This window comes from Melozone crissalis, unplaced genomic scaffold (genome assembly GCF_028551555.1).
Source record: "Melozone crissalis strain CALT ecotype California unplaced genomic scaffold, PUWL_Pcris_2 ptg000006l_1, whole genome shotgun sequence".
Lineage (NCBI taxonomy): Eukaryota > Metazoa > Chordata > Aves > Passeriformes > Passerellidae > Melozone > Melozone crissalis.
Genome location: NW_026535784.1, coordinates 52045497 through 52071646, shown reverse-complemented (window position 1 = coordinate 52071646; position 26150 = coordinate 52045497). Strand labels below are relative to the sequence as shown.

General features: G+C 39.9%; 1 protein-coding gene across 1 annotated transcript in view; it reads left to right on the top strand.

Moving 5' to 3' along the window:
* The window catches only part of SLC10A7 (solute carrier family 10 member 7), a 137569-nt gene that overhangs the window by 26225 nt on the left and 85194 nt on the right, over positions 1–26150 (top strand). The window contains exon 5 of the mRNA XM_054293405.1: positions 19919–19957. Coding sequence (XP_054149380.1) covers positions 19919–19957 — 39 coding nt within the window. The remainder of the gene's footprint in view (positions 1–19918; positions 19958–26150) is intronic.

Here is a 26150-nt window from a genome sequence, read left to right as displayed (position 1 = left end):
GGAAACTGCTTAAATACTTTGGGGTAACGTTTTAGTGTTGTTTGTCCCACTGGGAGGGGAATGTTGTCTCTGGAAGGAGGCAGGATAGCTGTGGTGTGAGAAATGAGGAAATAAAGGGAGTAGGATGCTCTGAAACACCAGGATCACCAGTAAAGCACGTGATTTTCAAGCTGCTTCTGTCTGTAGCACTTGCTGAAGGTTTTCTTTGGGAGCTGGTGTGATATGACAGATTATTCAGAGGTTTTTCCATAGCTTTGTTCTGAGCACTTTGAAAATATCCTGAAATGAGGCAAAGTTAAATCATGTGGGCCTGCCTTTAGAAAAGCATTAGAATCTGTTTTAGTTCATGTCCATTCTTTTTAGCTTGCCTTTTCCACTAGAAGCGGGGGAAAAAAAGGTGTGGTGGCTGATTTGAAACAAAAGGACAGCCACCCAGAAGTGAATTCTTGCTGTTATGTGCCAGCCCTGGATTTTAACAGCAATGCCTGTTGGAATTACATGGCTCAGATCATGTTCATAGTTATGGGCATGTTTAATTGCTCTCAGAAAAACACATGTGAGATTTCTGTTTATTCCAGCTCCGAGTGCTCTGGTTCCTCGTGTTGCTGAGTGCAGGCAATAAGGGAGCACTGGGAGCACCTGGGATGTGGGAGCTCTGCTGTAGGAGCAGGAGAAGAGCCCTCTGCAGGGATCCCTGCAGCAGCTCTTGTCAGCTGCCAGTGGCACATCTGATGTGACCACAGTGACTGGGGCAGGGTGGGAGGCTGGACTAGAGGCTGTGGCGAAGCCTAGGTAGCCTCTGATGGTCAGAGAGCCTGGCCTTGGGCTTAAACTTTCCTTTGGCTTTGGATTTAAACCTTCCTCTGTCCATGTTTGTTGCCCATTTGACCCCTGTGGGCTCCCTGCATCATGAGCTGCTCAGTGTCTCAGCCCAGAGCAGCCAGTCAGGCACTCAGCTGGATCTGTTGTGGCTGTCAGAGGGTCATTCTTCAGGGATAACACTGCTGGCAGCTAAAAGCTATGAATGACTCATAAATAGAGTGTTTGAGGTGTTGGAGTATTTTTTAATAGGTTTGAAAAACATTGTTTGATCATGCAGCATGTGTTGGTCTTTCAAGAAAATCTTCATTAAATCCACCCATTCCTTACAGGATTTATTTATTTTTTTTTACTTCTGTTTGCCTTTGTCACATGTTCTTGCCTGGATTATCATTCATTAGCTTCTCCAAAGAGATTAACAGTTCCTTAAAACAGGATCATGTGCATTCTGGTGTTCTGTGTGAAAGCAGTGCTGGAGAGCAGAGAAGCCCTGGGATCCCTATAGAAATTTGCAGACAATTTTGATACTCTAGTCCACTCAAAAAATCTGCTGACACCGTAATGTTTTTTCCCTTGCCAGGACCCTCCTTGCCTGGTGTCATTTCTTGAGCTCTCCTGGGATGAGATTAGTCTAAAACAACAAAGTAGCCAGATGTCTGGTTCTGAGAGAGTCCCAGAGGCCAGGCTATGGTAGGCAACAGTAATCGCTGGGGGCTGAAGATCAAAGATACCTGAGAATTACTTATGGGCACATACTATGTGTCATTCCCATTATTAACAGTCTGAGAAAATTTGTATCCCTAATTAACCCTTTTGTTGGTTAAATTTTCTTGCCAGTACAGTCCTGCCTGTAAGAACTATTTGTCCTTTTTGGTACCATTACATGTTAGTCAAAAATAAAAAGAAGAAAAAAGTAAATACTCTCATAATAGCAAATTTATGTAACTCATTCAGATGTATTTTATCATGGTTGTTTGTAAATGTCAGAAGTGAGCATGATTTCTCTTTGTTTACTGTGCCATCCTTTGGACTGGTGTCATTCCTATCCAGAACTGTGTAAATAATGATACTTAATCAGCGTGGTGATTTTAGTTTATTCCTTCCTAATAATCTAAAATGAATTAATATCTAATTCCAGGGATGGGATGTCTGCATATCATTGCTTTCCCCCTTATTGGTACTTCTAATTAAATGCCAATTAATATTTTTAGTAATCAACACTTGTTTGTGTTACGCATTCTGAAATAACAAACTGAGACTATAAGTGCTGATTGAATTCTTGTAGTGCTTTAGGAATAAGTAAGTCTGAGAGAGAGAGAAAAGAGAAAACCTGATTGTGGCCTTCTGTGCTTCTCTTTTTTAATCCTCAAGTGAAAATAGCAAGGTTGTGAGTTGAATATCTATTTTACTAAGTTATAACATTCTCGGTTGTTGTAGAATTGAAGACTGAACAATTTTCTCTGACTTTTGAGTAATAATATATAGTTGTTTGTTTGTTCTGATCACTACAATTTCACTGTCTTTAACATTATGCAATATTTTGTGGGGCAAATACTGTATGTGTGCATTTGAGGGTGAGTTTCTGGTCACACAAAGTTTGTGTTTAATGTAATTTAATGTCTATGTTGCAGGTGTTTAACAATTATAACAGGCATTTTTGAGTGAGCAGTAAGTGAAGATCCCTGGAGTGCTTTAAAGGGTTGAATTGATTTGTCTGTTTCAGTCTTGACAGTCTCACTTCGAACCATTTTATTTGAGCAAGAAACCCCAAAAGCTGACCTGCCTGAAAGTCTATTGTGTTTTTTTGTACTTCCACTTCTGTCACAGGTGGTGTGACAAGGTGCTGTCTGCATCTTCCAGCACAGCCACAGCTGCTGCTCCATTGTCCCCATTCCTGTTCAGCTGCACACCCAAAGCTTTGTTCAAAGCAAATTGCCATCTAAAGAAATGGGAGGGAAAAGCTTTCCTGTGAGCCAAGGTTGTTTACTCTGTGCCTACCAGTGGGTATAGCCAATCATCATCTGTAAATTTCACTGAGGTTGATAACATGAATAGGATGGAGACAGGCACTGTGCTTCTCAGAGGTGCACGGGAAGGGGGAGCTGCACAGGAGTGGTTTGCAGGCAGAAGCTGTTTCCATAAGGATGCTGGCACCCTGGATTTTGGAGCATTTGTTGCTATTCTTGTGCCATAAACCAGGTACCAGCAAAGTGACTGCTTGGCAGCTGCCTGCTGCTCAAAAGATTCTGCCTGCCTATCCTAACATAAAGAAATGAGGTCTTCATAATATTTCAATTCTGTTTAGCACAACCCTTGTGGGTTGCTTTTTTCTTTTTTTTCCTTCTCTGTTGTTCCTTTGGGAGGTGTTGCAGCAGTTTAGTTTGTCTGCACTGCTCTGTTGAAGGTTACAGTCAGAGCTGGAGTAGGTAAAATCCAGGTGTCTGTGAAGGCCAGTCAGTATGACCTCCCTGTGAGTTACCTCACACAGGCAGCAGGGTGCTTCCCAGGAAGGCGTAGAATCCGTAGGTGAGGGTTTGGGGAGAATCCTTCTGGATGGATTTGCAACATATCTGAAGCAGAATTCCTTTCACTTCATTCTCTTTTGTTATCTTCCTGAAGATCTTGGAAGACATTCCACTACAGTTAACAAGGAAGAATGTGACACAGTCAGCAAATACTAGATGAGTTTATAGAAGGAGAGGCACAGCCATTTTCCTGTGTTTTCAGGCTGGTAAAATTCATATATTTTGATCACTAGTGCCACCTCACCAGTTTAAGTAAAAAGGTGACTGGATCTGAGGTGATGTGGGAGATTCCAATGCAGTGCAGGAACAGAGTAAAGCACTGCAGAACTACTACTCCCTAACATGCTAGCAACTTTTCATGTTGAGAGCTGGAGTTAGGAGACACTTGTTGTTATTAAACAAGTACTTGGAGTTTGGCTCTGGTGGAATTACTGATATCTTCTGCAAGTAGATTGTCTCCCACTTTCTTGTGCATGTGGCACATTTCTGTACCATTAAATGTCCTGAGGACCTGTAAAGCTGTTCTTATTTGGATTTACAGAAAACTGGCTTTAGAGCAATGCAGGTCCTTGAGTGGGCTCAGCAACAGGTGTAAACACCTTATGCAAGTGTGTTGGACTTGTGAGAAGCTGCTGCAAGTGTCTCCAACACCCAATGAAGCCAATGCCAGCTGGCTCCAGGGTGGAGCAGTCACTGGCCAAGGCCCATCAGCAGGTGCTTGCTGGTTGTGCCTTTGGAATAACATTGTTAAAAAGGGGCAGAAGTCTCTGCACAACAGCAGCCAGGAGAGAGGAGTGAGAATATGTGAGAGGAGCAGCCCTGCAGACAGCCAGGCCAGTGCAGAAGGAGGGGCAGGAGGTGCTCCAGGTGCAGAGCTGAGGGTCCCCTGCAGCCCCTGGTGCAGCCCCTGGTGAGGCAGCTGTGCCCCTGCAGGACCATGGTGGAGCAGAGATCCACCTGCAGCCCATGGTGAGGCAGCTGTGCCCCTGCAGCCATGGACAGATCCACCTGCAGCCCATGGAGAAACCCAACTGGAGCAGGTGGGTGCCTGAAGGAGATTGTGACTCTGGGACAAGGCTGCCCTGGAGCAGACTCCTGGCAGGACTTTCAGATCCATGGAGAGAGAGCCCATGCTGGAGCAGGTTTGCTGGCAGGACTTGTGACCCTGTGAGGGACCCATTCTGGAGGACTGCAGCCATGGAAAAGGACCCAGGCTGGAGCAGTTTGTGAAGAACTGCAGCCCGTGAGGAGGACTCATGTTGGATACCCCATGCCAGAGCAGGGGAGAAGAGTGTGAGGAGGCAGTGTGTGATGAACTGACTACAAGCCCTGTTTCTCATCACCCTGCACCTCTGGTGGGGAGGAAAAAGAGAATATGGGAGTCAAGTTAAACCTGGAAAGAAAGGAGGGGTGAGGGGAAGGTGTTTTTAAGATTTGATTTTATTTCTTGTTATCCTGCTCTGATTTGATAGAGGAAAAAAATATTTCTTCCCAAAATTAGAGTTGTTTTGCCCATGATAGTAAATGGGTAAGTTCCCTCTGTCCTGGTATCAATCCACCAATGTTGTGTTATATTTTTCTCCCCGTCCTGCTGAAGAGGAGAGTGATAAAGTGGCTTTGGTAGGGGCCTGGCATCCAGCCAAGGTCAACCCACCACAAAAAGCTGAATAAATTTGAGTACATTAAGGTGTTACATTGCATATTAATGAAAACTGCTTCATTCTGGGTGCTTCTGTTACCAGAGAGTCTGTGAATTTGAAATAACTTTTGTGAAGGAAAAAACATAGGAAGCAAAGACACAGTCCCCTAGAATTCTGTGGGAGCAGTGTTCTCTGGTTAGGGATGGCAGGGATGCCCTGCTGGCACAGCTGTGTAGGGATGAAAACAGTTGTGTCACCAATGTGCTCCTGTCTGGTATTTAAGAATAAAGCCTTAGGAACTATGAAAGAGGAAGGGCTCTACAAACAGCCAGCAAGAGGGATTGTTGTAAAAGAAAAAAAATTTAGGGTTGACTTGAAGGGCAAATTATGCAGAAAATTAAAACACAGCATCTGCATGGACTTAGTAGTTTGTTACTTCAAGGGAATATGTAGGTGTTTTGTGGTTATGTTGTCAGATGAAATGTATCTGTATATATTTTGCTCTATACTGTTGTTGTTATATTTAGTGGATTTGGGGCTGTTTACTGTTTTAAATAGCCCATGACAACCCAAGCTGTATGAGAAACTTAATCCACAGTTTCCCTTTTTACTTACCTGAACCATTATGACCTTGGGTTGTGTAAAATGAAATTTAAAAAATCTCATATTGACAAAATTGAGGCAGGGACATGATCTAAAGCTCATGTAATGAGATAAACAGGAAAATCTTTATTTCCACTCACAAGTTTATTGCCAGTCTGATGTTCCATTCACAACACTGGAATTCATTGGAAAAATGAGGAATGTAACTACCACAACAACTTTTAAAAAGGTGTCTGCACGTGGCAACATGTGAGTAATCACAAGCAAAAGCTGCTTGGTGACTTGATTATACTTCTTGGCATAGAATTCTTTAGAATATCCATGTCAACAACAACTTGCTGTTAGTTTAGTTTGTGGAGCTTTTGATTTCTAATGTGGGGAATAAAGGAACAAACTCCAGAAAGCTATGATTTATTGTAATTTAAAATGTCAGCTCCTTTTCCTGGTTTTTGGATGAGCAAAGCCATCTATGTTTAGAGGTGTTGAAGGAGAAAAGCTGTAGTGAATTTTGCAAGTGCTATTCAGTTTTATGCCAACAGTGATGGGAATTGGCTTGTGTGGCAGAGGAGATGATGGAAGGACCAGCAGCTAGTTGACAAAGCCCTTCCTATCTAAATTGCAGATCCTAAAAAAATCTACATCAAGTTATAGTAATATATGAGCTTGTGGCTGTGTAAGAAGTCTCCTGACTATATAAAGTACTTAGCAAACCCCTGGGTTATCCTGGTGTTTTATTGGTGACCCTGTGACCCAGCATAAATTCAAGGCAAAGGGCTGTTTTAACTGTGCCCCCTTCCCAGCTCAGAGGGGTGTGCTGCTAACAAGTTATGGCTGTGATGGCAGGAAAGAATGTCTGTGTTGGGAAAATTAATGGCTTGTAAGCAAATGTTTTTAAAATGTGACATGGTTTTCATAATGTATACTTTTTGTTAGTGTTATGTATTCGGGGAATGGTAATAGACAGAGCTTGCCTAAGGATTGCTTTCTAAAATATTTAAATGATATAGCTAATGTTGTTTTCCGTGGTCTTTCTCTGACATCCACTGTGACAGGGATTACTGTGCTTAACACTTCTTTGTACTGATAACATAACAACCAAGCATTTAAAATAAAATGCACATTTGCTGCTGAATATTTCCTTCTCTGAGAGGGTTAGATTAATGAAAATTAATGAGGTTAGGGAAATTTTGCTTCACAAGTGATCAAGTAAATTGGGCTTTGCACAGTCTGCAAAACGTTATTTTAACAAGACTGTATTACATTTCTGTTCTGCCTTCCATTGTTAAGGGTAATTAGAGAATATGTATGTTTTAATGAGAATAAAAGTTATATTAGAACCAAAAGCTTTTCTCCTAGTAGTCTCTGAGGTTGTCTTGTATAATATGAGGAAAATACTGGTTTTAACTGGCAAATGTGTTTATTTTTCTTTTTGTTATGTACTTTGTACAAGCAGCATGTATACTGTAAATAAAGGGTTTTTACAGACTTACATGGAAATGCCCTACATAATATGTTTATTTAAGGGCTTTTTTTAAAGGTTTGAAAGAGGGTATGTGCAAATTAATATTCTGAGTTGTAGTTTGCTACCAAAAGCATTTGAAATGTGGGTATATTTTTTAGATGTTAAGACATGTTAGTTGGGAAGAGTACTACTATTCTAAGCCTTCTTTAAATTGGATGTTTTCATAGGTTTTGTGTCTGAAATCAGCATTATAGTGATTCTTGGAAATATATGTGTGTTTGTACACTGAAATCTTGTTATGGGCTCTGCACCTTAACCAGTAGCTGTGTCCTGTGGGGTGGCAGGCCTTGTACCAAAGATTGTAAAATGACTTTATTGCTGAAAATCCTCCAGCATTCCAAACCTCAGCAAGAACAAGCGAGCCCACCCTAAACTGGTTTCCTTGGGTGGCACGGCACAGAAATAACAAAGGCATGTCTCTTTGGTTTTTCCCGCTCTTTCTTTCAGGGAAGAATCCAGAGGATAGGTAGGGCTGAAAGCTGCATCTGGAGAGCAGTACTTTGTATTTGAATTCTTGTTCCAAGGTCTGGATCCTGCTAGCAGTAGCAGTAGAATTTCCAGGAATCAAAAGGCAGGGAGCGAGTTGGCTGGAAATGGCACGGCGAGGAGCATTCGAATGGAGTGCAGAATAAGGACGTGCAGCAGGCACGCTGAGGTGTGGAAATGTCTTTGTGGGAAGGTAATTGGGATGGGGGCTTGGCAGGAGCTGCCTCGGCCCATGTGGGGGCGGCTGCCACAGGTTGATGGGCAGGTGATCCGGCAGGCTGGCCGGGCACAGGCGCAGGAGGGCTGCCTAATATGCTGTGTGCCCTAAGGGCCTGGGGAACACAGTTGGATTATTATGTTAATGCCTGAGCCTGCTGCCCTCTTCCTATCCCAGCTGGGCTCCCTGTTGTTGGGAACTGCTTTGCTCTGACAGTGCAGTAATATACTTCATGATTGAAAGGGCAAAGGGGCTCGCAAGGAAAGGGAGCAGACCTGCGCAGATATGTAAATGAAGGGGGGAAGCCGTAGGAGGCTTTGCACGTAGGTGTGGGTAGGAAGTTTATTAGGAAGTGAGTAATATAAATCTGCTAATTGAAATGTTATTTACAAGTCCCCTTCCCTGATTTGTTTCTTTGTGCATTACCCCCCTAATGCTGATGTACAGTGAATTTGAAGTGCTTACCAAAGCAGGCACTTAGGTTGATTTATTTGAAACCGAGGTGCTATAACACACTGGTACCAGTGTACAGTGCTGACAATGGTGTATTTTTCAGGACTTTGATTACTGTTTCATGCTCTGCCACTCTATTGCTACACTACAGCTTATAGTGGTGATATGATTATTTTATGTATTGTAGATAAGTATATCACTCTGAATTTTGTTGATACTTTGAGAGTAGGATATAGATACAGATTGCAGGAATACATTTGTTATGGTGTTAGAGTAAATTGAGCTTTGATTCAATGAGATGGTGACGATGTTGTGATATTTTTCTGAGGTCTTTCCTGCAGTACAATTGACTAAACAGTGACTGGTTTTAGAATGAATGTATGTGAGAGATGAAAATGTGCTCCACAGACATGTGGGAGGGCTTAGTGTTTGTTTGTTTGGGGTTTTTTTTATCCTTATGATGATACAGCCTGATGTACTGAGTCTTTCTCTGCCTTTTATCAAGCTTCTATCAGTGGCAAAATGTGATTCAAAATACCAGTCAGGTGGGATTTCTAACATCCTTATTTGTCTGCTTTACATCCCAAAGTGCTGATCACTGACTAGTCAAAGAAATTGCTGTTCTCTAAATTGAACTTTCAAAAGTGAAAGCCATTGTTATAAAACACAGCTAGTGTGTCAGATATAAAGTTGTTTAATAGATGAGGTGCTGCTCATGGAGCTGGTACTTGGTGTTTGTCAAAGATGTGATTTTTGATTGCTCCTAGTGTATAAGATGTCTTTCTGCTCTTCACATGTCTGGGTATCCCAGTTCTGCTCCTTATATTTGTGTTCACATGTATTGCTGCTCCGTCTTGCTCTTAAGAAGGTCTTGGCATGGGCAGCTCCTGCTGTGCAGCAAACCTGGCAGCTCTCACACTTCTGACCTGGCAGCTGTGAAAGCTCTTCTTGCACAGTGCTGTCCACTTATACACCTTATGCTACTGCAGTACTGTGTGGTGAAAGAGAACTCTGGATCTCGATTGCTTCTGCAGACTTAGTGCAGATACAGGATGTTCTGTGCATGACTGAGCATTTCTATAGCCCTTGCCTCACTGGGTGCCCATGAACAGCCATCACAGAACAGATAATAACATTCTGTGTCCTGCTGGAGCCCTTGTACTTAACACAAAATTATTGATTTCTTTATCGAGGTGTCCCTGGTGTTCTTTGTAGGCAAATCAGAATGTGTTGTACCTGTCTTTACAGCTTATGAGTTAAGATAAGAAGATAGTTTTCACTGCGTAATGGTGAAAAATAGGAGCATTGATACAAAATAATTGCTTTCTTGTTGAAGGAGTGTATTTTTCAAAAATTATATTTTTGGTTTTTTTCTTTCACATTGTATCTACACATAGTTCTTGAATAAAATCTCTGTGAATATGGAACTTGAGCTACATACTGTCTCAAATTGGGAATGTTTCCTTTCTTGTGCTTTTTGGTGGTTTTTTTTTCCTTCTTCCCCCTATTTATGCAATTTAGACTTTGCAGAAATGCTTCATGATTCTTTCAGGAAGATGTGTTTGTAAATATTTTGTTCCAGGCCAGGTTAACTTTGGTCAGTTTTGCAAACAAATCGTTTTCACGTGGTCCACATTTTTCAGTAGAACTTAGGTGTTCCATGTTTTCATTCCTCATGGTAAACTGATCTCCCTGGCTTTGTCTGCTCAGTGCATTGTAAGAATTTAACAGTGCTGCATTGCGGATCAGCTGGAAAGCTTTGTGTGGCAACAGTCACAGAGGCCATCTTCCACTAGGCATGGGAGAAATTCAGCTGAAAGCAGCAAAATAACAAAATGAAATGATTAAAACAGAAAATATCAAACATGGGACCAAAAATAGTGATTCTAAAGATAGGGGACCTTAGGGTTAAAGCACATGTTTAAATTCTGCTGTATCCTTTACCTTACATATTCCAGTTTTCAGTCAGCTCTGAATGTCAATGGAAAATGTGATGAATGCTGCCACAAGTGCATGTTCAATGTGAATGGCAAGTTTTTACCTTTGCAGTAAAGCAAACTCACAGCCATCACAGCTTTTGGTGATCCTCTGCTCTCCACAGAGCATGAGTAGAACTTTGTACATGAAACCCATAGGTTTTAGAGTTTTCTCTCCACCTTTTCTTTAGAGAATTAGTGGTTACATAGTAATCTATATGACCCATTAGAGAGTCAAGTAAATTACTTTAAGGAAGTAACAAAAATATCTTCAATTTAGTTGCCAATGAGTTGCTATGTATTTTGTTTATATGTTTACATAATAAATATATACATCTATGAAGGAAAATTTAAAAGAACAATTTCAGCACCTTTGTAGTTCATGGTATACTTGTGCTGCTTGTCAAGTAGTTGTGAAACCAAGTTCCTGACCTAGACTTGATTGGCATTTGAGTATTAGTCCTTGCACTGCATGGAAGACAAGCCTCTTCTACCTCTTTTGGATTAGAGGATGTAGCAGTCCACTTGAAAAATGGGGGAACCATCTGAGTAGAATTTAAAGATGTTTTGGGCGTGATTCAGAAGAAGGGTGCTGGTAAATACCAATGCTGTAGTTAATTTGTTGTCAGAGAAAAGTAGATTGGACCTTCAGTTGTTACTGATCCACCACTGAATTCCTTGGGCATATTTTGGGGATATGTAATATATAAAGATGCACATTTAGGCACTTTCTGACTCTGCGTGTGTAAGTTGTAGTTATATGAATTGCTAATATAGAGGGTGAAAGTAGTTGAGCAGCATTTCAAAGAATGTTGCATACATCAAGATTGTTCCTTTTTATCTTTCATGCAGTGACTATTATGCTGGTCTCTTGCTTATTGTATGCAACTTTTCCTTCTCTCTCTACCTCTGCCACAATATTGCAGTGTGCAGAATTTTGGCTGGCTCATAAACAGGGAATTTCCAGTACCATATAATACTGGCTTATAGTAAAGCCTAACCTTTGGGCTAGGTTAAGGAAAAATAAATTGCTCTTCTTTGAAATATGGACATTTGTTGATGAGATAACAAATTCTGACACGAGCTCCAGAGCTCAGGATTCATGGATCTGTGCAGAGGGCCACACTTAATTTATACTTTACAAAGCTGCTGTTTCAGGCAGCCTCCCCATGCTGTGGCCTTCCTTGCACTGCTGTTATGTTTCCCATCTCCTGGCATTGCACAACTGATAGTGAAGCTGCTGCCAGTGGTGGTAGTGACAGGGACTTTCATAACAATGCTATTCTGGGCTGGTTTGGAAGGCATAGCAGTTAAAATGTCTGGTTCTGCTGCTAACTGCCCAGAAAGCAATATGAGTGGGATATTTATAGAAAAATACTGGTGCAGGCACAGCCTTACAGTAAATGCAAAGGGCACCTTTTAAAAAGTGGCCTTGTGCTTTCATTTCACTTCAACGGGGAAGTAATACTCTTTGGAGTTGTGGGATGTATTGTTTAACTAGACCTCTAATCATGTTATGGATGATGTGTCTCCAGGAGAATCAGGGGACAAGACCTTTAAGTGTTTTTATCACAGCTTAAGATCTCAGAAAATGTGAACTTAAATAAAAGTATGTTCGGGAGGTTGTTATTGCTCTGTATCCTTTAGAGGATACCTTCCACAGGCTTTTTTTTTTTTTTTTTAGAGAGAAAGTCTCTTACAGTTATGAAGTGTTTGACCATAAGAGAGGAACAAGTTGGCAGTACTTGTTTACCACTGTTCAGCTGAGCCTCCTTTATTAAATCATTGTTCAGCAATCTGTTTGTCCTGGTGTGAGACCCAGTGTCTTCACTGCTAAGGTGATAAACCTGGGGTCCCTAAGAAATGCATGATATGCATAAGGCTTGTGGGTAATTTTGATGCCAGAGTGGTTAAATTCTGGTTGAATTCTTAACTTTTTGCCCTCTAACCACATTTCACAGGCCACATGTGTGGCAGCTAAGGCTTACACTTCTCAATATGTGAGTACAAGAGAGGAGTTACCTTGTTTTTCCCTTAGAAAATGATGGAAATGGGCTTTCCATTTGGGGAAAAATACATACAAAAAGTTTGGCTAGATGTCTTTCCAGGAACTCGGAGCTTTCTGGAGTGTCAGAGCCACATGAAGTTTGTGCAGAACTAAGTCAGATGCTGGAGCATGGTGTTTATGCACGTGTGTATTTGGTGTGCGAAAGTCTGTGTTGTAACCAGCCTGTCAGCTTTAAATCACTGCTTGTGCCAATGTTTACACTGGCACTGGGCAGTCATCTCAATGTTTGCATTTGCAATTTTTAAGTAGAAGAGGGGAAAAAAGAGAAACTGCCTCTGTTTATTCATGTTGATATTCAAAAGTCCACTGTAGGTGCTCAGGTCACTGAGCCCCGTTGGGGTGGGTGACGTAGGAGCCAACAGCAGAAGGCACAACTGTGTCCTATGAGAGTGATTTTGTGTTTTGAGCTGCAGCTGGCAGGAGGGTGGGAAAATTAAATTAGATCTTCAGGGTACTGCTGGGCTTGGAGTATGACTGTCACACAAGATGGGGTGAGAGTGTTGGGGGCTGTCTCTACTCACATTGCTGAAAGGAAGGGGATCACAGTTGCTAGAAAGAGGAAGACTCCCTTAACCTTGGTGACTGAAGAAATAGACAAGGCTTTGTGTGTTGCCTACATTTGTGTTTCTGAATCTGGCCTAGATTACTTTTTTTCCTGTTTTTCTTGTGAACATCACACAAGTTTTTTTTTGCCACACAGCCACAGGATCATCTGGTGTGGGTAAATCTTTGCTATTTAGGATAAAGCAAAGAAATGATGAACAAAGTGACAACATTGTACAGCTGATGGCATGGGCTACTCAGGCACTGTGCACCGTTTAGGAAGTCTCTCATCTCTTCTGTAGCTGAGGAGACCAAATCTTGGTCCTTTCAATGTGAAAATGGACGTTCCAGCTCCTGACAGAGGTTCTTGCCTCCTGGCTTCATTCATGTGATCTTTCTGATGACAAAAGCCTTTATTTTCATTGAGCTCAGTTTTACAAGTAATCTCAAGTAAAATGTGATACAGTAGTCTTGCTTTCCAACCTTTGCTAAACAGGGATTTCCTGTTACTCATCTATATATTAGAATTGGTGGAAATTTGTAGAGTGACACATAAATGTTCCTGAGACCTGAATGGTTAATATTTGCCATTTGAATTGTTAGCAAATGTTTACATTCTGATTTTTCCTCTCTAAAAAAACCCCTCATTTTAATGCATACACTCTCCTGATTTTCATTCTTTCTTCACCTCCTCCTGCCTCTGAGTGAGAAATACCATCCTGGCACTCCAGAACTCCCTTGGGCCATCCCAGTTGCTGTCAGTAGAGACAAGTTAGTATTTCTAACAAAAATAAAGTGAGCGGGATAGTTCTCTTTATCTGCCTTAGTATTCCTTAAATTATTGGTGAAACAGAAATCCTTCAATGGGAAGAACCACATACCTAAATAAGTGTGTCCAAGAAGCTTTCCTTGTACCAGATGTTTTAGTATTTGTAAATATTATTTACCAAAAGGTGGTGATGGATATGAGGAACTACAAAAATTGGGGAATTAAAGGCTGTTTTTCAACAGAAACAACTTTGCTGGTAAGGGGCAATAACTCTGCCAGCAGAGGCCCCAGATTGTTTCTGTGTTCTGCTTGTGGCAGAATGCTGTCCCTGTCTGAAGCAGCACCAACTTCTGCTCAAGTGATGGCAACCTCTGGCAGCCTGGAACAGAGGGCTCAGCCCTGCTGAAATGCAAACAAACAACAGAGGAGTTATTCTGTTTCCATTTTCTGGTGCCTTTTCAGTGTCATTTCCATAGGACTGATGGTTCTTGAACACGGTTGAAATAAAGCAATGTTTTCATGTTGTTAGCACAGTTCTAAGGGTGGGTTGAGGATTAGGTGATATCTTTGCTATTTTTTCTCAGTCAGCAAATTATGTTGGACCACAGGGGACATGGCAGTGGATAAATACATAATCCCCTCCATACTTTGGGGTTTTTTGGTTGATGTTCTGGAGGCTTCTTGGTTGGTGGGTGTAGTTTTTGTGTGTGTGTATTTGTGATTCTCTGGATTTTTTGATTAATTTTTTAAAATAAGAGCATAAGGTTGTGCACATTTCTACTCTACTAAAATAGTTAGAATAATGTGGTATTTTTATAAGAGACTTTTTGAACATCAGCACACTTTTTTTGGAAGATTCCTTTGGACTCAAAATTTAGTTGGTATCAAAGTTTTGTGGGGTTTATTTGTGAGGGTTTGTGTTTTTCATATTTTGTGTGTTTGGGTGGTTTGGGGTTTTGTGTGTTTTTTGTTTTGTTGTAAACATAGTACAACTGTTGTGGTGCCCTATCACATGTGCAGCACATGGGCTTGAGTCATGTCTAAGGTGTATTCTCCAGCTTCTGAGAATTCAGTATGAAGTGTACATACATCAGAGTCAAATCTAGACCCTATTTGTTTCCCAGAGATGATGCTGGAGTGTTAAAAAGCCATGTGCTTTGCCTTAGAGGGGGCAACTGGGCTTCTGGAGATTGGGTTGAGCAGTTAACACTGCCTCTTTCATTTTTGCCACGCTGGAGCAGGATTTTTATATGCATTTTAACAGTTATTTAAGAGTCCCCATATGCTTAGAAAGGAATCTGAATATATGTGCCTTTTTTAAAGCTGCATCATAACGAGGTTATTCCATCAATACAGCAGAACGACTGGGAGCTGCAGTTGGAACAATATGTAAAAATACAGCTTGTAAAAGATTTCCTTTATTAACTGTCATCATCCACAGAATATATGTTCAAATAAACGTTGTGTAATAACTAAATTTGAGATTAATAGGCCCCTTAAGAAACAGGGAAGTCATTCAGGATAGTCAGTGAAAAATAGCCTGTAAGACTGTAACATGCACATATTGTCCTGCTTACATGCTCTCTCTGGTGTCATTGCCATTTATCAATGTCGGCACGCTCTGTTCTCATTAAAACACTCTTGCACAAAAGCAACTTAATTTTCTTAAGAGAAGAGGACACCTGATTCAATTTAGTGCTCAAAACCAGGAACTTGAATATATTTTTTTTTCCTGTCTGAACTCAGATGAATAGTTATGAACAGCAACACAGATTAAACCTTATTAGGTATATTTATATTCTGTTTGCAGTAACAGTGCTGTGGCAAATAGCTTTCTACAGAGATGTAACATCTTGTTATTGGAAACAGCAGTTAAGACATGAGCTGTGGTAACACTTACAGGAGATTTTATTTTTAATAGGAGATTGAAGGAGTTGTTTAAAGGGACTCTGCCAACTCATTCAAGTTACTTCTAATGTCCTGCCTTCTTCCACCTTTTCAAACTACACCGATGTTTTTGGGTAGATAAGATTTCCTTTTCTGTCCTGTTTGGTCAAATAATTTCCAGCACTTTATTTAGTCTTTCTTTTTCTTTTTTTCCCCCTTTCTTCTTCTTACAAATGGTTGTATTAAATTTTGCAATAATAGTATGGATGGTGTAAAATCTTAGACTACCATGTTGTGTTCTCTGTCCTCTATTGCATAATCCTGCACTAGAACTGCGAGAGTCCTTGTCTCTTCCCAGTTCTTTTCTGCTCTTGTGGGTTTTTCTTTCTCCTTCCCTGTGCCTTGTGTGTTAAATAGGATAATTAGTCTTATTGCTGCTGCTTGTGCTGCATATCCCACTAGTGTGTGGTGCATCCCCCTAGTGCTCAGGTTTTAACTGCAGGGAATGGCAGACAGACACACAACAGCTCTGGATGATGCCCGGGCTGCTTCCTTCCAGGATGTTCTGGGGCTGTTTGCTTTCATTACTCTGCATCTGTGGCCTTGACCCTGCAGTGTCCTTTCCTCAGAGCAGGGATGGCTTGGGGCCAGCCAGGCCCTGGTGTCCATGGAGTGTGCTGTCCCAGCTGTGGGGTGCCTGGGGGTGAGTGTAGGTTTAAATACATCTAGGAAAGCTTGGAAGCCCTCCCTAAGGGCTGCCAAATGACACTGCAGAATCAAATATTTTGGTATTGAAGCACTACACAGATATTGGTGAGAAAATTCTTACTTTTTCCTCTGAGGTCCACATAAAAAGCTTTCCCTGTGCTCTGCAGTAAAATTCCTGTCTAGTTGTGCATAACAATTTCTTTGGAATCCTGCTGATAATGATAAAATGTTGCTGTTTGACCCAGGTGTCCTAAATGTGGCCAGGATGTGTTTTCCTGTTGTTAATGTAGTCTGGCTATGTTATTATCAAAACAATATCTAGCCTAATAAATTCCAAGACAGTTTAGTTTGGTACTAAAACCAAGGCAATGAAACAAAATTCAGAATGTACTCTATATTTAATTCTTGAATTCTAAGCACACTTGTTTGATTTGCTGCCCAGTCACATGTACTTGACTGCTGCATGTAACTGATGCTACATTTGAATACACACCTGGAGGGACAGGCTCAGCCCCTGGGTAGTGGCTTTGCCCTTTTCTTCCATCTTTTACCAGCCTTTGTTGCCTGGAGGACTTAGATCTTGTTGCTGCCACTGTAGAAATCTAAGCAGTGTTTTCCATACGTGTATTACAGGAAAACGGAAGAGATGAAGGGCTGAAGCTTTGTGCTAGACTCTGGTATGAGAAAAGTTTCTGCCGAGTGCTGCCAGATAGGTGTCCTTCCCAGGTGGCGTGGTCATTTCTCATTTGGAATTCTCCTTGGAAATGTAGACCCCTCAGCATTATTCCCTTAAGCCCAGTGCCATGCTGAGTTGACTGAAATTGTACCTGCCCAACAATAAGTGAATTTGTTGTTTAATGGAGCTAATATGTACAATTGTTAACTCAAGTGATGCTGCTCATGCTCTTGTACTTGTCTGTTGAGAGTCCTGGCAGTGACTTTCAGTCATGTCTCTTGAGTTGGTGCAAACATAGAAATTTGTCTTGTGGTTGGTTCTGCTGCTTTTGAACGTGGTCTGACCTTACATTTCAATACATGGCTATGCACTCACCTTTTGAAAGGACTTCACTGTGGATTTTATAGAGCTCTCCCCTCATACTAATAGTAAATGCAATGAATGGTTTGCAAACACATGCAAATCTGAACTTGGAGTATTATAAAGACATCCAAATGTTTTCATGTTTTATTGTTTCATTTAAGCTGGCTGCAGACAGTCTGATATCTGTTGAAGCACAAAAAGAGCAAACAGTAAAAAAAGTGATGCAATAATAGTGACTAATAAATGTTTCAAATAGAAAATGAAGAGCCTGGCTGTATCATGTGTCAGCACTAATGTTTATTTGTATCATCCCTCTAAGGATTTCAGAGTGCTTTTTAAGGAATGAATTAATTTTGACAATGCCCTGTGAGGTATGTATCCCTTTGATAGAAGGGAGTTGGAAGCACAAAAGTGTTTAAATTCTACAGGGTTATGCTACTAGGTATGTTTAATTACAAATTGGAGCACTTGATTCAGTTTACTACCAGTTTGTTTAAACTGAGCCAGAATCACAAATATAAGCCCCAGGTTTGTGACTATGAGAAGAAATTACTTCTAAGTTTGTTTTGCAGGGAAAATGTTTACAAAGAATACTGCAGATAGAGTAATTGGCATATGTAAATCCTTCCTTGCTGAGGAAAATAACCTGGATAATTGTATCTTAATATGCAGTCTTCCTGGTTTTTTGTTGTTTTTTTTTTTTTCTCTTCTTTTGTCTGTAATGAGTGTTTAATCATCTGCTCTGGATAATTTCTGACACATCAGAGAAGGGGAGTTAGAAATTGTAAACTAGTGTACTCCAGAACTGGTTGTGAATTGTGACATTTGCACATGACTAGTTAAACAACTGAAGTATAAAATTTGTCCGAGGTTGTTGTCTTAGTCGCTGTTACGTGCTTGAGATTATTTAAAAAATCCAGATATCTTCCAGATGGATCAGGAAGGAATAAAAGAGGTTTGATAATGGGCAAAATACCACCATCTAGTATCTCTCCTTTACACCTTTCCAGACACAGAATTTCTCTTGAAAGTGTGATTGCAGCCTGTTTTAAGTAAAATAATGTGATATCTCCAGATGATCCCCAAATCAGGATTGGTAGCCATGTTCTAGGTGTGTTTGGATGAGTATATTGTGTCTTTGCCTTGCTACATGAAAGTGTCAGTTGCACAGCTTCAAATACAAGTAGAAAATCCTGATTTAATTCACACTTGTTGAAGAATTGTTTATACTACTCACGCTTCCTTTCAGCTATGATCTCTGGCAAGAGAAGCTGTTTGGACTTGTGCCTTCTTTTTTTTTTTTTTTTATGTTCAAAAAAGAAATGCTGATGAGAGAGAGGTGTTAAAATATGTTGCTGTAGTTTACAACTGTCAACTATAATGTTTTATTTAGCTGTATCTACTCAGATGCTCCCTCCACAACACGGAGTGCCATATGCCATTGTCCCTGTTAGTGAGCAAGTCAGCAAGGGTTTCCCAGCCTGCATTTGTTTTTGTATTTGGGCCACTGAGGAGCTGTGGTCCAGTGCCATCTTTTATTGATAGGGCCAGCAGAGGAGGAATCTAATGAAATTATCAAAGCTTTGAATTAATTATGAACTTGAATAAGAAAGCTAAGCTCTCTAGAGCCAAGGATCTCATTACCCATTCATTTTCATTGCATCCTCTTATGGAGCAGAAGGCAGGTTCAGCTACTGCTCCTGCCCTGATTTTGGACTTTATTCAAACTTGCTCAACTCACTAACAGCCTCTTGCTATTAATCTGTGGCTGGAAGTGTCCAGGGTGATTAATTTGACTCTAAATCGGCACATAAATGTAGATTTCCCTCCTCCCTTTCCTCTTACCTTTGCCGTGTGGCTTTTCATCATCAGACTGGCTGCCATACAAGAGTTTCTGTTCTTTCTTGGTAATTGGGGAAAGCTATGCAAGACTCAAGTTATAACTTCCTGGAATTTAATGAGTTCATAATAAGAAATAATACTGCTATCTTGTATTTCCTGGATATTTAGGTAAGCACAAACACTTCTTAAGTCATTATCAAAACTGTTTATTTTCTTATTTTAAAAGACTATGGAATGAAAAGTAATGACATTTTGGCCTCAATAGTATGGGAGATTGTGGGATTTCTTTTTGTTGGGTTTTTTGTTATTCCTATTTTAAATTTGTTTGTCAAGCTACAGGAAATTCTCTCTGTCAATACTTTTTTATGATGAGCTATTAAAGTAGTTTATTTACCAGATTAATATTTCATTAATATTTTTTAAAGTGTATAAAAATGCAGTATTTTAGTTAAATCAGGTAATGTTAATTTTAATTAATAGGTCAGTGTATGAAAATTATGAGAGTACGAGTAGTGAGACCAAGCTTCTGTGTAATATTCTTATTTCTTGTGGATATTCCTTTTCAGTCTATCGGCAAAGATTTTCTTCTCCTCCTGCTTTTGTCCCCTTCAGCACATTATTTATGAATGCATAAACCAGAATCCATCAGTCTTCATAAGTTACAGGCGACTGGCAATTTTTTAAGCAGTGGCTAACTGCCTAATGGTCTCTGTATGTGTGTATTTGGAGACTCTAATAGCTTGGTGGGTGGGGGAAGGAATTTTGTTCCTGCACTGTAGCTATTGCACCATTGGTGATATTTATCCTTTTTTTCTCTCTAGGCAGCTGCAATATTTAATTCTGCTTTTGGAAGTTTTTTGGTAAGTAACACAGTATTTCTGGCAAGTGCTTTAATAGTCTCATTTTTAACAGTATCATTGGTGTGTTTGGATTTTTTCACATAATTGTTGGTGGATTCAGATGGCAAAAATTTGAATCGTCTTCCAGTTTAAGTCACCATGCCCTTAAATACAGATATTGCAATTTCTTTTCTTTTTGTTAAACTCTTGAGAAAGGTAGTGAATAAATTGTCTCTGCTCATGGTAAATTAATAATGTGGAAACACATCTTAATTTTCTCCTTAATGGGTTAACAGAATCTATTATTATGCAGATGTTTCAGACATGGGCATCAATATATTGATTTTTCTAATAAGGCCCATCAAATACTCATTATTTTCTATCAAGAGGCCATGGATTTTGAAAAGAAAACATGACCCAGCTGATCAGAGAGTAGATGCTAATTTACTCAGTGACTTGTCATTTGTTTAGCATATTTTACTGTCAGTGAAGCCACTCGATGTCTCTGAGGAACACAATAAAATAGCTGGATATGGGAAAGCAATCAATCCAGCTGGAAATATAACTGTTTCTTTAAAAAGCAAAGGCAGTATTTGTGGTCCTGATGGTCTACAAACATTTAGAAATGACACAGCGAAGAACACTAAATATATTTATGAAAAAAGGAAGAATAGATTTCTTTTACTGATGTGTTGCTTAGAGAGATACTAATGAATGTTAAGTAAAAAATTATTTTATGTGTTGATTGATTGTTTATTTAGGCAGCTAATAATTGAATTTGCTCTTACTAAAATTTATGCATGTTTAGAAGAAAGTGTTTATGATGCCAGTCTTGTGTCCCAGTTTTATACTGTGATGTATAAAATGAATGAATGCTAAAAGAATCCAAATTACAAAATTGAAATAAAAATTGTGAGTAGAAAATAACTCACTTTTTATTCATGGCTTTTTTTTTATTTTGTGAAAAGCTGACTTTTAGAATCTGAAGTATATGGAACTGTACTAGCAAGAGACAAAGTCACATGGCATTTTGCAGTTGTGTTGTGCTGCTGCATTTTTGGAGGACTAGGCTGAAATTAGGAAGGTGGATATAAGCTTGTTGGGTATGGACGACCTCTCACCCTCTGATATTTAAAATATCAGTTCCCAACTACTTGTCCTTTGTGTTACCTGTAATATTCTCCTTCTATGGGGCTGCCTCAAACTGTGGAAGTGTTGGAAAAGCTGTGAAGTCTGTGAGTGTTATGTGAATGATATTTTCTCTTTGTTGCTTGGCATGAGCTCCTGGTTTCCCTGCTTCTCCAGCTTTCAGTTCAAGAGGTTTCTGTGAACACCCAAAAAAGGCTCAGTTCAGCTGCCACTTGGAGATACTTTTTGGCTTCAAGTATGAATTTAGGCTCCACTGCATCTGACTACAATGCTGGCTCCTAGTAAATCAACAGAGACATATTTTCAATTTCTAGTAGCTGTTTGCAGTTCTTTGAAGAAATCTGAGCTCAAGAAGCTGAGTTAGTTTTGTTTTCATGTAATACTCCTAATTTTGTTTTTGGTCTTATTTCATGATCCTTGGAAAGTTCTGCTTACACATAATTACCTCATTTCACTTTTTGTTCCCTTCAGGTCTTTTTGCAAGTGTTGGAGCATTGCAGTAAACATTGCAGTAAACAAGTTCCCAGAAAAGACTTTTCAAAAATATTAAAGATCAGCTAAAATGAAACCATAGTACCAGCTGATTTTTTCTAATTACAGTTGTTTTTTTTTTTTTTTAGAATAACATGGTAAAGACACTGGTTGCTATTAAATTACAAATATATCCACACATTTAAACATTTGTTAGGGTAATTCTACTTTGAAATCATGATTATGTAGGGAATACATGTGTATGGAACAAAGCAAATCACAAATATGTTTACTGAGTGCTTTGTTCTTGCAAACTTTTCCAGTCATTAAGTTGATAGGGTAGACCTTGTGGTTGACATGTGGTAGTAGGCCAGGGTCAGCAGTAAGCAGACAGAGTTGTTTACCAGTAGTTTCACAGTGGTGTGGGTCTACATGACCTTGAATTGAGCTGCTCCAGATATGGAGCACGGGCAAGCATGTGGTCACTTACAAAGAAAGCTTGCTGTTGAAAAACTGGCAAAGCATTAAGTACATATGTCTCTGTATATATAGCTGTTTCTTTGAAGTCAAAACCATTCTGTAAAATGTAAAAGTAATTGACTTGTTTCTGAGAACATAATGGAAGTGGTTTTGGGAATCCATCAGTTTGTATTGGTGCCTAACTTATGGATTTGGCTATGGGTGGACAACTTATGTCCTTCCTGTATCTTCAATTCAGGATGAATCTAAATCACATCTGCATTTTTCTTAGGAGTGTCAAATAATGAGCTGTGTGTGGACAGGCTTAGATGGAGTTACAGACCTTTGTGACCAAAACTTTATAGGGATTACTTAGAAGGCTCTGACCTCAGCAAAGCTGAAGTTTTTCTTGTGTTTCTTGTCTCACCACTTGTAGCACGTGGGCAGGTTGTGGCACTTGTGACAAAGCCAGGACAGTGTTTTCTCTTTTCAGACTATGCCCTGTGGGCCAGTGCCTGTGTGCGATAGTGTCAAACAGGCTGATTTAAAAGGGCTGAAAGATGTGCTGTGCTGATTGCCCTCCTGCCCCCACCACCTTTTTTTTTCTTAAGACTAGGAAATAGTGTTGAGAAGTTAAATTAAAGTAAGTTGTGGAACAAAATGTTTGCAGGAAAATACTTGGTGTAATGTTAGAATGATACTGAGATCACCTTATTCAGATGAAATGGAACATCTTGTGATATGCAAGATGTAGAAATGCCAAATATGTCTTGAGGAGCAGAAATGCACTTAGATTAGGGACCTGGGGATGTTTCCACTGGTAAAGATTTACAAAAACTGCCAGCCAACCACAAAGTAATTCCTTCTAACTCCCACCAAAGTCCATCTTCCTATAAATATACAGACAAAACAGTACATGGAACAATACACTACATATTTACATTATTTTATTGACTTAGTTTAATAACGTCTCAGGTCTAATTAGAACCCAGTGTTTGAAAAAACTAAGTGTTACAGAAATATGTTTTTATATAGCTAGATTAGTAATAACTAACGATAGATGAATTCAATTTACATAAATTTCAGCCAAGAGAATATTTAGGCTCATACCACAGAGGATTGCTCTGAGCTGGGTAGTTAATATCATTATCTCCTCCCCTCATTTAAGCAGTTGGGTTTACAATAATTGTGGAACATAAGAAGTGATTTCAGATTTTCTGCTTAACGGGGTTTTAATATAATCTGGTAGTGTTTTACTGATACAGAGTGGTTGGTTATCCCAAGGTTGCATGCACATGCTAAGATAGAAAGCACTGTGTTAGCTGTTTCCAATTGGAGGAGAGGATCCTTTGCACCTAAAGGCTGAAGAAATTGCCTGGAATGTATAGGCCTACTGGAATTGTTAATGTTGTAAGCATTGCCATACTTCCTAAGCATTTCTATTCTGCTTCTAAAAGAAGAAGACAAATCCTTGCAAATGTGCAAATCACAGAGCAATAGGCAGGAGACTGCAAAACATGCTGTGCTGCTGGTTGTTCCATGGAGTTTGCTGAGTGTTTCAGCTCCTTTGACTTTGTCCAGCTGTCACTGAGGCTGCTCCTGCCCTGGAGATGTGCTTGGCTGAGAGCTGCACTCAGCTTGCAGTGACACTGTAATGCCTTGTGTGTGGGACATGGACTTCCAGCACACTGGAAGTGTCCTCACAAAATGCTCTGGACTGCTAGACTGCACCAGTCTTGTCTAATCCTTCTGTCTCTCATGAATCTTCTTTCTGCTTTTTATGGGCTGGGAATCCCATAAGAATATCCAGCCTGTGGTGTGAGTCAGTGTAGGCTGGTTCTTTGGTACCTATGAACAGTTGGTGTGAAGGGAACAACCATCAGCTTCACCTTCAACAAAGAACTGAAACTGAGATCTGAAGGTCTGTGGGGACAGGAAGTCAAGAGGAAAATAGAGGATTCTGGAGACTCTGCTCTGGTGACCACTGGAATCCTGAGAAAACAGCAAAGTGTTGTTTAAGACTTCCTCCAGTGCTGCTATGGATTAGCTTTTCTTTCTCTGTTGAAACATAATAGATGAAATGAGACTCATGTCAGGTGCCCATCATTCCATTAATCTCTTTTGTCCAAACTAAGGATGTGTGGGGTTTTTTTTGTTATGTGACCATCCCTCAGAGGGGACAGAGCTAGTTCATGCCGTTCAAAAAGCTCAAATAATTTTTGTAGCTGCCATGTGGCTTATGAAATCAAGGCTAGTATTTTTATTTACATTGTCTTCCAAATGCAAGCTAAAGTTAGCAGAGAATAAAGTTAGCTTCTCACATATACCCAAAGCTTAGCTGGTTAATGAAAATGTATGGAATTCTTATCTAGTCTGCTTTAGCAGGCATAATGATTTACACAGCCTGACAGCACTAGTGCTGCAAGTAAATGCATTAGTCATAGTGTCCATTTTTCTTGCAAATTTGTGACACAGATTTAATTATGGGAATGACCAGCAACTTACAAATCTAATTTTGGTAGGCTGAGCCAACTTTTTTATTTTAATAACAATGGATTTTTTAGCAATGATTTCATTACCATTTAAAGAAATCCAACCATATGGAAATAACAAATTGGCTGAACTTATTTACTTTATTTTACCTTAATGGATGTTGAATGGTTTAGGTTTGAGACTTTTTTTGTTATCATTTTTTTAATCTTAGTTATTTCTAGGATAAATATCCTTATCTTTCTTAAGCATTTCTAGTATGAACATAGTAAATATTTTTCTAAAATCAGACACATGTTTGTACACCCCTTTGTTCCATCTTAAGTGTGTCTTTGCAGTATGAAAAGGGGCAGAGCAGTCATCTGGGATTCCCTTTTTACTCTGCTAGCTGTTTACAAAGAAATCTTGCCAGGAAGTCTGTTCACAACAGGTGCTGAATTCTAGATTCAGTCTAGTTTAATTTCCAAGTGGAGCTGCTTTATGGAGAGCCACTGCACTCTCAGAAGTGTCTCTTCTTGCTCTGTGAGCAGGGATGCTGCAGGTCTATGGTCCAAATTTGATCAGGGTAGTTCTCCAAGTCCTGAGCAAGTTCTCCCTCCTAATCAGCCACTAGGGAAGGCACCTTATCCTTGGAGGATTGTTTCTTGCGTGAGTGGAAGGGGATGGCACATCTCTGCAGCGGTGAGTGTTTGGACCAGATAGTATGGACCAGGCAGGAAAAGTTCATAATTTAAATAATCTTGGGAGCCTCTTATGTTGCCTTACTGTAACTTATTTCATGGTTGGTGCTCAGATCTCTTTTTGTTGTTTAATATCCTCATTTTGATTTCTGCTAGATGGAGCTGAAATCTCAAAATAAGCTTGGGCATCATTGGCTGTTTCCAGGTTTTTTGCCAAGTAACTTCTCAAAGCATGTAAGACTTCACTCTCACAGTGTACTCAAAGTTCCAGTGTACAGCATGCTCAGTTGAATACCTAAACTTGAGTTAGTTTGCACTGTTTTGGTACAAGCAAGGCAGAATAACAAAGCTTCCTGTGAAAGACAGCCTTTAGCACAGACTTAAAGACATGCATGATTATTTTTAGGGATTGTTGGGCATGTGCACCCATCCCAGTAGTCCTTTATTGATCATCTCTCTCCCTCCCAAAGCTAAGCTGACAGAGTGGGTGTGAGATACAATGAGATGTAGAATTTTTTACTAAATAAAACAGTAATAATAAAATCTGCCTGTCTATGACTAATGCTGAACTCCTTTAAAAAAGTTATAAAAAAAGAAAAAGTATAAAGGTGCAGTTCTCCAAAAGAAGTAAATGGGATCTTGCTCCCAAGGGATTGAGAGAAATTGGGTAGAAGAATAGGTGGAAATGTGAGTATTCTAACACCCACTGTGTGGTCTCACTGATGGCACAGTTGGTCTGAAAAGAGATTTAAGTCAGTAGGGATTTGCAGAGCCAGCCAGCACAGAGAACCAGTTAACAAATAACACTGCTGGTGGTTATCTTTGATTTGCTACAGAGAAGGAGGGTAGGTAACAGTAATCAAGAAGAAAGAAAATGTGCTGGCAAGGTCCCAAAAAAGACTGTCCTCTAGAAGGCCAATGATTAGTCTCTGTATTTTTTTTTTTTTTTACAGTGGTCAAGAGGA